The 14,016-nt window shown below is 49.9% G+C and overlaps 1 protein-coding gene across 1 annotated transcript in view; it reads right to left on the bottom strand.

The window, feature by feature from the left end:
• The window catches only part of DGLUCY (D-glutamate cyclase), a 107,764-nt gene that overhangs the window by 24,551 nt on the left and 69,197 nt on the right, over positions 1-14,016 (bottom strand). The window contains 3 exon segments of the mRNA XM_084970318.1: positions 1,519-1,640; positions 1,643-1,670; positions 5,398-5,536. Coding sequence (XP_084826444.1) covers positions 1,519-1,640; positions 1,643-1,670; positions 5,398-5,507 — 260 coding nt within the window. The 5' untranslated portion in view covers positions 5,508-5,536.

Below are 14,016 nucleotides of genomic sequence, written 5' to 3'. Positions count from 1 at the left end.
TGGTGCAGTGGCTTAAGAATCCAACTGCAGTGGTTCAGGTCACTGCAGAGGTGTGGGTTCGATCCCCTGCCCCTCGCAGTGGGTTAAAGGATCCTGTGTTGCCACAGCGTGCATAGGTCAGAGCTGGGGCTTGGATTCAGTCCCCGGCCCCAGCCCAGGAATTTTCATATGCTGCGGGTGCAGTCATAAAAAAAAAAAAAAAAAAAAAAAGACTCTTGTTACAAGCCTGTTCTTCATTCACTCCAAAATCATCTTGCTGACCTGTTCCTCCGTGCCAGGCACAGACCAGGGGACTGGGTGCCGTGATGGAGAGGACACAGGCCAGCCTCTAAGTAGCTTGAAATCCTACATCCATTGAAATCAGATGCTTGCAGTACAGATCAGTGAGGGCTAACTGACCAAGTAAAAGAGTGACTCAAAAAAACAAACAAACAAACAAGAATACTAAAAAAAAAAAGAAATTAGTAGAAAATTAAAAGAACACTGTAAACCAACTATAATGGAAAACATAAAAATCATTTAAAAAAAAAAGAGTGACTCAGGGAAGGGAGACATCTATTCTTTCCCACAAATGGGCAGGCGCTGGAGCCGGGTCTTGAAGGATGAATAGGAGTTCACCAGCTGGACCAGGAAGAAAGGCAGAGCAGCATGTGAATAGCATGGAGGCCTGGAGCCCCAAGGCTCACTGGGCCATCTGTCTAGGTGCCCCCAAGACGGCAGTGTGGGAGGGGCTAGTGAAAAATATAAAGGAGCTGACCTGGGGCCCCTGGTACACGCTCTGAAGGACCCTCATGCACCTCGAGTCCACAAGTGACCACAGAATGTTCTGGGGAGCTTTCTCTCAGGGGAGAGGGTGGGAGGTACCTGGAGTGTCCAGGGTTGGGGAGGCCGTGAGCAGGGGCCCCCTCACTACAGGCCTGATATCAGGTAAGGTAGAAGCTGCGGGAAGGCCCTGAAAACTTTAAATGGGGGTCACACACGCAGATGCGGTGTTAGAAAAAGTCACGCCGGTGGGCGACTAGAAGATGGGGGGCGGAGAAAGAGAGGGTCAGAGTGGAGCTAGGAGAACAGTTAAGACGTCGTGGTCACAGGAGTTTAGGTGAGGGATGTGAGCCTGAGCTAGGAGGCTGGGGGCAGAAGGACCACGTGCTCCGTAAGCTGGATGTTAAATACAGCTCAATCCTGTGCAGTCAGCTCTCTCGCTTGGGTGATGAAGTGGGTGGACAGCACTGCTCGTGGGATTTTCCAGGGCTGGACTTTCTCAGTGGCCCCAGAGATTTTTCCCAGCATGGGGGTGGGGGGATGGGGGGATGTGGGGGTGGGGGGTGGGGGAGGAGGGGAAACGGGGTTGGGGGGGACAGTGGATCTTCCTGAACAATAGTCACCAGGGATGCATCACGCCCGGCACCATGGGGTCCCTTTGAGGCTGGACAAAGTGGACCCTGGTGACAGATACACCTGGCTGCGGCATCTGGCCACCCCCAAGCTTTGACCCTCCCTGAAGCCTAGGCATTTTACCTGGGGCCTAGGATGGCGCCCAGGGTGGGCAAAGTCCACTTACCTGGCTTGCTTTGGCCCTGAAGGGGCAGAGGGCCATTGTTGGCCTGGCAGATCTTTCCAAAGGCCAGAGCAAGGGACCTGTGGGGGACCCCACCACGCTGGCTGGCTGGCTGGAGCCCTGGGTTTGGTGAGAGAAGGAACAAACGTACAGTCAGTCTGTTCCCATGGAGCCCCTTTAATTTAACTTGTCATCGAAGCAGAACATAGACACAGAAAAATGCACGTAGAGGTAGTTTGATGAACTTTCACGCAATGAACACCCATGGAACCAGCACCCCGATCACGACACAGAGCGTTACCAGCCCCCCAGAGCCCCCTAGTCTGCTTCCAGGCATCACCCTCCAGACCCCCTGGGAGGAGAGCCACGACCCTGACTTCTTACACCACAGATCACCTCCGCTTGCTCGTCACACACGTTCCTCCGATAATGGAATCATACCGTCGGTGTCGGTGTCTCCCCGTCCTTCTCTCCCTGGTCTGTTTGGGGACCAACCACATGGCTGCACTCGACACCAGCTGACTCATCCTCACTGCCCTGTGGTAGGCTCGTTACCGCCACGTATTTACCCCCAACCACTGCGGATGGATATTTGAATGACTTCCGGTGTAGGGTTATTACAGATGTCACCGCCGTAAACATTTTCGTACAGGCATTTGGGGGATGGGGTGTACAGTTCTGCTTGGCACACACCTGCGGTTGTAGGAAATACACTCGTTCAGCTCCAGTAGATGCTGCTAAGCCATCTCCAAAGTGGTTGTGCCGATGTCCACTCCCACCCGCGGTGTGTGAGTTCTTGGTTGTTCCGTGTCCCCTCCAACACCTGGTATTGTTTGCCTTTTTCATCCCAGCCTTTCCAGCAGGTGTGCAGTGGCACTGAATTCTGGCTTTAATTTGCACGGCCCTGAGGAGTGACACAGAGGAGTGCCTTTAACTTACGTTTTATTGGCCACTTGGGTGTCCCTTTGGGGAATGAGACTGTTCACGTTTTTTGCCTGGGCAGGTTCTGAACTGCGCAGGCTCACAGAATCCTTGACCTTCCTTCAAAGAGACGGTCGCGGGAGTTCCCGTCGTGGCGCAGTGGTTAACAAATCCGACTAGGAACCATGATGTTGCGGGTTCGGTCCCTGGCCTCGTTCAGTGGGTTAAGGATCCGGCATTGCTGTGAGCTGTGGTGCAGGTCGCAGACGTAGCTCGGATCCCGCGTTGCTGTGGCTCTGGCGTAGGCTGGCGGCTATAGCTCCAATTCGACCCCTAGCCTGGGAACCTCCATATGCTGCGGGAACGGCCCAAGAAATGGCAAAAAAGACAAAAAAAAAAAAAAAAAAAAGAACGAGAAGGAAATGCCTCTACATGCTAATCATGGTTATTTCCACTGACATGAGTGTGGGTGACCTTAATTTTCTCATTTGTATTTTCCTCAATATTCTAAAGTTTATGCAATAAATAGGTATCAAAACAAACAAGTTCTCTTTCAAAAAAAGAAATTTCTTTTCAAAAAGATCATCCCAAGGAAAAATACAATGACACTCTTTTGAAGAAATAACCTTGGTGACAAATCTAAATGCCAGCCTTGCTCTAGCAACATGTGGACATGTCCTTCCTGCCATCATATTTGTCAGCTAATATTTTCTGAGTGCTTATTAGGTGCCAGGCTCTCTGTGCTAAGTGATGTATATGTATCATGATCTGTATTTTATACAAGAGGGGAAAAAAGCTCAGAGAGATGGTGCTTTTCCCAGGGTTACAGAGCTGCTATGTGGCACAGCCAGGATTCAAGCCCCAGACAGGCGACCCCTGAACCCTGCTCAGGTCACTGGGCTGCGGGCAAGGGCCTGCCTAAGACGGGTTCACCACCGTCTCCGGCACCTTCCTTCTGGACGTGGTGTGATGAAGCAGATGCGAGCCTCTGCAGGGAAATCTGGGGCCGGTTCCTGCCCAGAAGGCATCACCTCAAACCTGCAGTGCCTGCCAACACTACAGACTTTCCAAACTGGATGCCCCTTGCTGCCGAAAGCCCAAGGAAGTTGGCTTATGTCTCAAGCCAGCCCAGCATGTTCCAAAAATAATCTGGAATGAGGTGGAAGGGACTTCAGCCAGCCCAGAGGCCTCCCATTCCCCGGCCGCCCCTTTCTTACCACCGAAGCCTGTTTCGAGAGCAAACTGGATTAATAACATAAATCATGGTATTACACGCACAAGGCACCTCTGTTCCCTTCTTAATTAAATGGACGGCAGCAGGCACTTGGCTTTGGTTTTGTTCATCTCCACTGCAGGTCATAGAGAGTCCCATGTTGTTCCCATTAGTAAGAGGACAGAATAGAGGGCTCCAAGGTGTCCTTTCGGAGGGGGGCGGTAGACACACGAGGGGAGGGTACTTTATGGTCTGAAGCGATTCCTGTGTCCTCTGAGTCTCTCGGGCTCCGTCTAAGGTCGAGAGAGCTTTTTCTTTGTGGAGAGAAATGAAGTGAGTCCTCTGAGTCCTTTTACCCAAAAAAGCAATGTTTTCCTCTAAAACAAAACTTAATAACAAGAGAAAACACAACAAAAAGCAAAAGGCTTTCACGTTCCTCATCTGATTTAAAGCCCCAGAAGATACCACCCCAAGCAGGACCATGACAGCTGCTCCATAGAATGAGCTGCCTTCCATAGAATGAGCCAGGACCTTCCCCACCTCAGCTCCGAGGGAGAAGATTCTATGATTACTTTCAGTCAACAGATAGGGCTTAGAGAGCTGCCCACAGCTATGGCCAGGAAGGAGGCATGCTGCTCCCTGGCCATCCCCGAGGATCTAGAGAGCAGAGATAGACCTGGTTAAGCTGGCACCTGCTGGTTCATCACGGGTAGGAAGGGCTGTGGGCCACTGTTACTTGCTGACTCTTTGCAAAGCACACTTCCCAGTGTTCACATCCCTGGATGCCCCTCCCCCTACGATCTGGCCTGGGCCACGTGACTTGCTTTGCTAACAGGCCATTCGGAGGCATAATGCTAGCAAAGCCTTGTGCTTGTGAATTAAGGCTTGTCTTCTTAGAAGGTTCTCCCACCAAGGGCTGAGCTACTCCGTAGAGAAGTCTGGCTTCCACGGCTGGAGAAGCTTCCTAGAAAGAGAAATGTGAGCCAGTCCCAGGGGACACTCCAGACGCGGGAGGAAGAAGCCACCTTGGTGGGCTAGCCCAGCAGACGCCACATGGAGCAGAAGAACCACCCGCTAAGCCCAGCCTCGGTGCAGAATTATGGTTTAAGCCACTAGGTGTGAGGGTGCTTTGCTACTAGGTAATAGGTTACTGTTGGCCCGTAAATAGCAAAAGAGGCCAGACAGGTCCCTCAACAATGAAAACTGCCCTGAACTGCGGTGTTTCCACCATAACCAGAACAATCTGTCCTTGCTGTGAAATGCTGCTGAGACCCGAATCAGTGGCAACTTTGATACCTGTTTTCTCCTGCAGGAGCTTTGAGAGCCTTGGGGTCTCTCCTGGGTGACAGTGGGGAGATGGGTGCCATGCAGACATTCACGACGGTCCAAACAGGGACACTCGGTCCGAACCAAAAGCAGGATAACATGTGGCATAATCTGGGGCATTTTTCCCAGGAAGGAAAACCTTTCCATGATCTGAGGTCACTGGCGACTCTCCCTGTGGGGCCACGGGGACCAGGCAGGGCTGGGTGGTGCTGAGTCTGGTCCACGAGGTTGGCTCCTCTGGGAAGCGAAGCAGTGACCAGCACTGGCTCATTCTGCTCTTGCCTTCTGTCTCCAGAGTGGAAACTAGAAGCCTCAAGAGTCCCTGGGGCTACATGGCTCGTATTTCCAGGGAATTTTTTTTTTTTACATCTAGCCCCACTCATCCCCAGCTGTGCTGGACACGTTTCTGATGTTTGTCTTCTTCTGTAGAATCAAATTCCTCACGGCAGAGGAAAGGCAGGACTTCAGGGGGAGTGCGAAGGTTGTCATGTCAGCCTCATGAATGAGTCACAGAGGATCTGGGTGAGGGGACAGAGAGGACAGATGAGAAAGCACAGCTCCCCGGAAGGTGGCAGATTCTGCATCAGGACCACCTCCTGACCGATCCAGGGCTGCTCCTGGCCTTGCCCTGGGGTGACTGTTGTTTGGAGCAAGTTCTCACCTCACCCCCATCATATCTCAATTTCTAACGAGAAATTCCTGACACTTCAAGAGCTTTGCTCATGCCCTTCCCCTGGCCTGGAATGTCCATCCTCCCATTCCATTCTGCAGAACTGGTTCGGAATCGTCTACCACGCTGGCTTGCCCCTGACCTATTCTCCGAGCCACTGCTTTTGGTCTTGGAGTTACAGTTGGCCTGATATTCTACTTGACTCTGAACCCCCTTTCTCTATCCTGGGGAGACCCCAAGTGCCTAGAGGGCAGGGCCATGTCTTAGGGCTCTTTCACAGGCCCCAGAGCGCTTATCACAGCCTAAGCACACAGCACACACCAAACCGACGTATGAGTGAGCCGAGAAATGAATGAATGTCACATGCAACCACAAAGGAGTGAACAGGCCGGATTTTCTGACTTCATGTGACTTCTGTTATTTGCATTTAGGTTCTAGAAGGCAGAGATCTTATTTTTGCTTCTTTATATCCCTCCTCCCACCACCAGAGGCAGAGTGTCTTACACAGATTCTGGTGAATGTCGTAAGCCACTCGGGAAGTCCACAGCTTTCTGGTGAATGAATAATTACAGCACTTTTTAAAATATAGAGATCGTCTCAGAGCTCCGGGAAATTATGCTATAAATTGACTTCTTATATTCTAGAAGAATTTTGTCCCAACAAAATCTAGCGCTAGACCACCGTGTTGCGCTGGCCTCCAAGGCACAGCCCATGTCCTCCTCATCTAAATGTACCCCATGCCTAGCATCGTGCCTGGCATAAAAGTGGGCATTTATAAATGTTTGTTGAATGACATACTGACTGCAGAAGGGATGAAAGCAGGATTTAAGGGCAGTGTCCATCGTGAAGGTTCTGGACAAGCCTGATTTTCCACAACTCTTTCTATCTACAGAGAAGAACCCAATGGGATTCCAAACCACCAATGTGTGTTTTTAACTCTAATCTCACAGAGAGAAAAGCATGCAACCCCCACGGCCATTTTGATGAAGAATTTGAGATTGTATAAAATCTCTAACAAACAAAATATAAAAGATACTGCCCTGAAAGGCGTAGAGAGGTATTTTAAGCTGGCAGCAGGTGCTTTAAGAGCTGCGGGAACAAGTGCTGTGGGGGCACAGAGGAGGGAATAGCCTGTCCCCACGGGCTGGGGGCGGGGTGCTGGGAGGGTCAGGTGAGGCTGGATTCCATACCCCCGCTGATGATACGGAGGCTTAAAGCAGCTGCTTTGTCAGGTCAAGCCTGTGCCTGCCTGCTGGGCCGACTGAGAGAGCATGCCTGGGCCTGGCAGGCCTGACACCTCGAGGCCAAGCAGCCAAGGCACCAGCTAAGGTCCTGGATGTCTGTGCTTCTCTGGGGTCATGGTGGAAGGCTTAGCACCTCGGCCAGGCACTCAGCAAAGACCAAAGAGAGAACCATTCTATAACCATTTGGGGACAGTGGCCAGACCCTTCTGATAATGGTCCTCACCTCATATCTGGAGGAGAGGATGGCATTGATCCCAAACCCAATGCAATGAGGCCTTGGGATCAAACCCTAACCCTAACCCTTACCCTCAGGTACCTGTAAGCCCTCCCCCTCCCCCATTATTACTCTACAAGGCAGCAGATGCAAGTAGGATGGTGTTTTGCAAATAAACTATAACCAGAAGGCCACAATCTGAGGGTAACTGCTTTTTCTTTCCTTTATTTATTGTTGTTTCTTTATTTTTATTGTAAATATAAATTTAAGTGTGTCTAGGTCTTTTTTTTTCTTTCTTTCTTTCTTTGCTAGCAGCACTCCCACGACATATGGAGGTTCCCAGGCTAGGGGTCTAATGGGAGCTGTAGCCTCTGGCCTACACCACAGCCACGGCAACACGGGATCCGAGCCGCGTCTGTACCTACACCACAGCTCACAGCAACGCCGAATCCTCAACCCACTGAGCAAGGCCAGGGATCGAACCCTCAACTTCATGGTTCCTAGTGGGATTCATTAACCACTGAGCCACGACGGGAACTCCTAAGTATATCTAGGTAGTTCCCATAACAATATCACTTTCCCAGCCTGGAGACAGATGAGTGTAGCTGAAATCCTGCCCTGTGCAATGCATGCTGGGAGTGTGCCAGGCACTTGAATGTTACCTGCCATGCATGCTGGGAGGAAAAGAAGGCCAAGAACCTCCACCGTACAGGGTCATTCCCTTGAAGGCAGAGACCAAAGAGAGCATGAAGTACATGGTCACTGGCTCTTGCCGAAGAAATGCTGGAGAATGTCATCATGGGGTTTTTTGGGGGTTTTTTTTGTTGTTGTTGTTTGCTTTTAAGGCTGCACCTGCTTTATGGAGGTTCCCAGGCTAGGGGTCAAATTGGAGCTACAGCAGCTGGCCTATGCCATAGTCTCAGCAACGAGAGCTCCAAGCCTCGTCTGTGACCTACACCACAGCTCATGGCAACACCGGTTCCTTAACCCATTGAGTGAGGCCAGAGATGGAACCCACATCCTCATGGATCCTAGTCAGGTTCCTTAACTGCTGAGCCACGAAGGGAACTGCCAAGAATGTCATAATAGAAATGACAGCAGCTACAACCACATAGGGGAGACCATGGTGGGCCCAACACTGCGCAAGGCCCTTCCTGGTTTATAACCCTCACTGGTTTATAACCACTGGCTCCTCATCACCGGCCCACAAAGAAGACATTGTTAATCCCTCTGTAGACAAGGAAAATGTGGCTCGAGGAGGTCAAAGAAGTCACCTAAAGTCCCCTAAATAGAGGGTGGTAGGACCCAAATTCAAAAGCAAGTCTATATTCGTGCTTGCTCCATTAGTATCTACTTATCTATATCTATGTTTCCATCCATCCATCCATCCATCATCTACCCTGTGGGGTTAACAGGAACCGCATCCTCAGGGTCTCAGGAACAGCAGTGACCTTCTTCCTTTTTCCCACAAGGTGATTCTGGAGCCAAACTTCAAACATATTTCTTTGTGGACGGACCCTTCTCAGGGCCTCCATGAACTCACTGCTGAGTGGCCCAGGTGCTGTGCTGCCCAGAGAGGTCTCACTCTAGAACGGAGGGAAGATGGGACTCATCAGTGAGCCTTGGTCATACTCCACAGATGCCACCTTTCTGCTGTAAGGTCTTTCTTTTCACTTTGGAGAATAACCACCTATCAAACCCACAGATAGCATTCCCCGGCATCGAATATACCAAAGAGAAGGGTCCGTGGCAATCAATTCCTTAGCAGGATCTGACACACCAAAACTCCAGTGTAAAACATCTCACCTATGCCTGTCACAGATGATTGAAATTCTACCATTACGAAGTCATTCCTCTGCTTTATCCAAGCAATCCAATTCTGGGAATGTAACCTCTTGACGTGTTCAAAAAGTGGGTGCGATAATGGGAGCATGGGGTAGCATTGTTGTAATAGAAACAATTTAGAAACAACCTAATAGAGGCTGATGAAATATATGGAGAACTGGTTAAATAGACAGAAAGCTAAACCTGTGGCGCATCCATACCATTTGCCCAGACCCCAGATAGATAATATGTAACTTTCCCAAAGAATGAGTCTTACTCTGTGCATCTCAAGTGAAATACTCTCCCAAATATGTAAAACAGAAAAGGTGAAGTGAAGACATTTATGTTGAATTACAAGCCCACAATCCATCTGTGGAAACACTAGACCAGCTCTTGGAAGCATGGAGAAGAGCTTGGTATCAGTGGCACCGGCAGAGCAGGAAACTGGGTGCAGGGGGCTGAGCAGGAGCAGTGGCTGCCACGCTATTTTATGTAGCTGTGCCCTGCAGTGGCCCTGCAGGAAGAGGATATTTCTCCTGTTAATCTTTCCTGCAACTTTGAGAAGCACAACCCGAAAGTATTACCTAATTAAAGAATAAAATTTAATTTAAATATCTACTAGGAAGGTAGAATCAGGTCCTTTTGAAAGAAAAAAAATTATGCTAAAATAAATTATTCCTTATACTTCTAAGGATTTGGGTCACTCAGTATTTTCACTCATTCAAGAAATATTTATTTAGTTGCGACCGTGTGGGGTAAGCTGAGTACACAGAAGTGAGTAAAAGGGAACCTATCCCCATTTAAAAGACATGTGTGCCTGGAGCTCCCGTTGTGGCTCAGTGGTTAATGAATCTGACTAGGAACCATGAGATTGCGGGTTCGATCCCTGGCCTTGCTCAGTGGGTTAAGGATCTGGCATTGCCGTAAGCTGTGGTGTAGGTTGCAGACGCGGCTTGGATCCTGCGTTGCTGTGGCTCTGGCGTAGGCTGGTGGCTACAGCTCCGATTGGACCCCTAGCCTGGCAACCTCCATGTGCCGCAGGAGCAGCCCAAGAAATGGCAAAAAGACCAAAAAAAAACAAAAAACAAACAAACAAACAAACAAAAAAGGCATGTGTGCCTGGGAGCATGGACAACTCAATGATAATAACAACCTAGGTGCCTGTCATTCACCGAGGGCTTGCTTGGTGCCCAGGGTCACCTGCTTGGTGCCCAGTCCATCCTTCGTCCTTTCAACAGGTGCTGTGGTCCAGGGCGCAGTTTCGGGATAGACCGTGTGGATTCTAAGCCTGTCTGTACATACACCTAAGAGGGGATCATTAACCGCTCTGTGCCTGTTTTCTCACCTGCAAACAGGGACCAATAACAGCCGTACCTCGTTGAGCTGTGGTAAAGATTAAATTAGCAGGCATGGGTAAGGTTCTGAGAACAGTTCCTAGCCCCACGCTCCCAGGTAGCCCTGCGGAAACATTGCGTATGTTTATTACTCTTACGACGCCAGCCCAGCCCCGTGTGCTACAGATACAGTGGGCAGCAGACATCCACAGCCCACGCTCACAGAGGGTTTACCATCCCTGGAGACAGACATTAAACACGCAATTACCATTGTGTCTGTCTCCCAGGGAGAGGCAGGAACCTAAATAGGTAACTCTAACTGCACCTGCTGAGGGCTTGAGGGCCACATGGACTGCAGGTGGAGGCGGCAAGGGGACTGAAAGGAAGAGCAGGGGTCAGCCTAGCAGAAGGGTGGGGAGGGAGGGTGCTCTAGGCCGGGACCCAGCCTGAGCAAAGGCAGGGAGGCACCACGAAGGGACCAGCTTCCCGAGCAGCTGTTGGAGAATCCGATGCAAGGAGGAGGGGCTGGGAGGGGGAGCAGAGACCAGCTCGTGAAGGAATTTGGATTTATCCCCAGAGCAATGGGGAATCACGAAGGTTTTCAGCAACAGAGTGACTTGGCAAGACTTGCCTTTTGTGAAGATGGCTCTGGCTGCAGGTGGGCGAAGTGGGAGGCTGGCAGAAGAGAGGGGCGGCCAGGCCAGAGGGATGAGCATCTGGAAGGCCTCCCTCCCAGAAAGGAAGCTTGCAGGAGGCAGGCTGCCTTAACCCTCCCTGTGCCCGGCCGGCCCAGCCAGTGCTCAGCGCGTTTCAGGAAGCAGAGGAGGTTGGGCCCGTAACGGGGGACGGGGACCATATACACACAAGGCAAAAGGTTTTCTGTTTCCCTTCCGTTCTGCCAGGACAGGCGTCTTCGTCTGTTTCATTCCCTGCCGTCCTCCAGCCCCTGCAACAGTGCCAGGCACATGGAAGGTACCCAACAAACGTCCATTGTCGGGGGTAGTGACAGCAGAGCAAGTGGGATGTACAAAGGCAACCAAGACGAGGCAGCCAGGGAGGTAGGAGCAAAACCACGTGGCTCAGCAGCCAAAGAAGCAAGTGTTTCAAGGAGCCGTCTTTGGTCACAGAGGTCAAGGAGGATAAAGCCCGACAGGCATCCATCAGATTGTGTAACCTATGCTGTTTTTCCTTTATTGCTATGATGAAGCTGTCACAGCTCTGTCAGCCAACAAGCACAGGGAGCACTGCATACGTATGTACACAGATCCCAGGTAGGACCTGACCTTGAGGGGCTACAAAAAATAGTAGAAGACAGCCCATTTCCTTGATGTCCAAGGCTAGCCAGGGAGGTCTCCATATGCACAAACAGGCAGTTCACAGTGTCACGAAATTCCATTTCCGGTTTCTGATCCTTTCGCCAGAGTCCTACAAGGTGATAACGGAAGCATGGAATAAGGAGGTGTCAGACCTTGTCCTCACTCATTACTTTTCGTGGTGGGAGTCGCTCGATGTTTGCCAAGAGAGTTGCTGGTGGCGGCATAAATACAACTGCAGATTTGCAAAATAGATGTTGCCGTAAGGAAGAAGGCATCCTAGCTTTACAAAAATATTTCACAACATTTTTTTTCGTTACAATAACAACAGACAAGACTGGGGAGAGGCCGGCAGTCATGATGAGTATTATTTATCTGTTAGATCGGGTACAACTGCTCCCAATATGCAAAGGATTGTTAGCAGTACAAGTATTTTCAACCAAAGCTGATGTGGTCCCTTCTACGTCTCTTCCTAAACAATTCAGTCCTAAAGTGACTCAGTGGAGTGGAGGGGTTGGAGTCCAAGGTGGGGCTGGAGGGCACGAAGCCACGAAGGTCCAAAGTGGGGGTCAGAACCCAAGTGATGAGGAGGACATCCCCAGGGACAGTGCCCTGGCCTGTGATGTCACAGCCCAATCAGGGTAGGAGGGGATTCTTCAGAGGGTTGGGGCATGGCAGCCTGGCACATGGTATCAGAGGGCAATGAGTGTATTTGTGTACGTGTGTGGGTGGGCACGCAGCGCAACATGTACTCCTTAGCCTTGGCTGGGAGCAGCAACATCTCAATAGGAATGAGCACATCTACTGCCCAGATCTTGGATTCTAAATACCATTTTCCATTACAGCGAATTAAGACTCCTCGGAGAAAAGGCTGATTCCAGAACTGAGATAAGGACATCTTGTCACGGCTGACAGTGAGGATGTGCTCAGAGGATGATGGGCCCCCCGGAAAGGACAGAGACTGGAGGGCTCTCACGGGTCCCATTAAGGATAATGTGAGCTTTATTTTATTTTATTTCATTTTTTTTAGGGCTGCACCTGTGGCATACGTAAGTTCCCAGGCTAGGGGTCGAATTGGAGCCATAGCTGCTGGCTACGCCACAGCCACAGCCACGCCAGATCCAAGCCATATCTTTGACCTACACCACAGCTTGTGGCAATGCCAGATCCTTAACCCACTGAGCAAGGCCAGGTATCAAACCCATATCCTCATGGATACTAGTCAGGTTCGTTACTGCTGAGCCACCATGGGAACTCTGATGTGAGCTTTAAAATAAATAAGGATGGGAATGGAGTATAATTCACCATACCAGATATAAAAAATAATTACATTTGATGAGGCGTGGGATATTTATCTATTCCAAAGTACCTCCCCATACAATACTCATTAATTACAAAGCAGAAAAGACTAACTCTATAGTGGGGAGACCTAGGAGACACCACCGCTACTGCGGGATCAGAGTACACATCGTTAGTACAGGACAAGTCAAAATGGTGAAGCCCTTGGCAGGGTGCAAGAGGCACAAAGCAGTCGCTGATGTGATATTCCTGCCGGAGAGGCATCACCTGAATCTGACCTTGGGGAAACTTTCATCAGACATTCTACAATGTCTTTGATCTTCAAAAGTGTCAAGGTCATGAAAGTCAAGGAGAGACAGAGGAGCTGATCTTCTAGCCTGCAGGAGACTAAAACACATCCCTACATGCACGGGTGACTCTGAGCTGGATTCTTTTGTGCTGAAAGGCGCTATTGTGATGTCTGGCAAACCTTGGACAGAGTCTGAGGATTCCATGGCGGTTAGGAATCTGTGTTAGCTTCCTGGTGTGGTGGTTGCATTGCGGTTAGGTGGGAACCTTTGTTTATAGAAGAACACGGGAAAGTATAGGAAGAGGATCAGGGCAATTTATTCTCAAAAAGTTCAAGAAAAGGAGTTCTCGTTGTGGCTCAGTGGTTAACGAATCCGACTAGGAACCATGAGGTTGCGGGTTCCATCCCTGGCCTTGCTCAGTGGGTTAAGGATCCAGCGTTTTCGTGAGCTGTGGTATAGGTTGCAGACGCAGCTCGGATCCCGTGTTGCTGTGGCTGCGGTATAGGCCAGCAGCTACAGCTCCGATTTGACCCCTAGCCTGGGAATCTCCATATGCTGCGGGAGCGGCCCAAGAAATGGCAAAAAGACAAAAAAAAAATTTTTTTTTTCAAGAAAAAAAGAGGGTTTTTTTTTTTTTTTTGGTACTACTCTTGCAATTTTCCTATTGCTGTGTGACTGCTTTGAAACTTTAAAATGATAAGAAATAAACTGTAGGAAATTAAACTATAGATAAATAAAATGTCATACATACATACATACATACATACAATGGAATATTATTTAGCCTTCAAAAGGGAGGAAATCCTGGAA

Source organism: Sus scrofa, chromosome 7, assembly GCF_054392235.1.
Source record: "Sus scrofa isolate SSC_HxYL_T2T_F1_AM1 chromosome 7, Sscrofa_HxYL_maternal_Yorkshire_Landrace_v2.0, whole genome shotgun sequence".
Classification (NCBI taxonomy): Eukaryota; Metazoa; Chordata; class Mammalia; order Artiodactyla; family Suidae; genus Sus; species Sus scrofa.
This window is presented reverse-complemented; position numbering and strand designations above follow the sequence as displayed.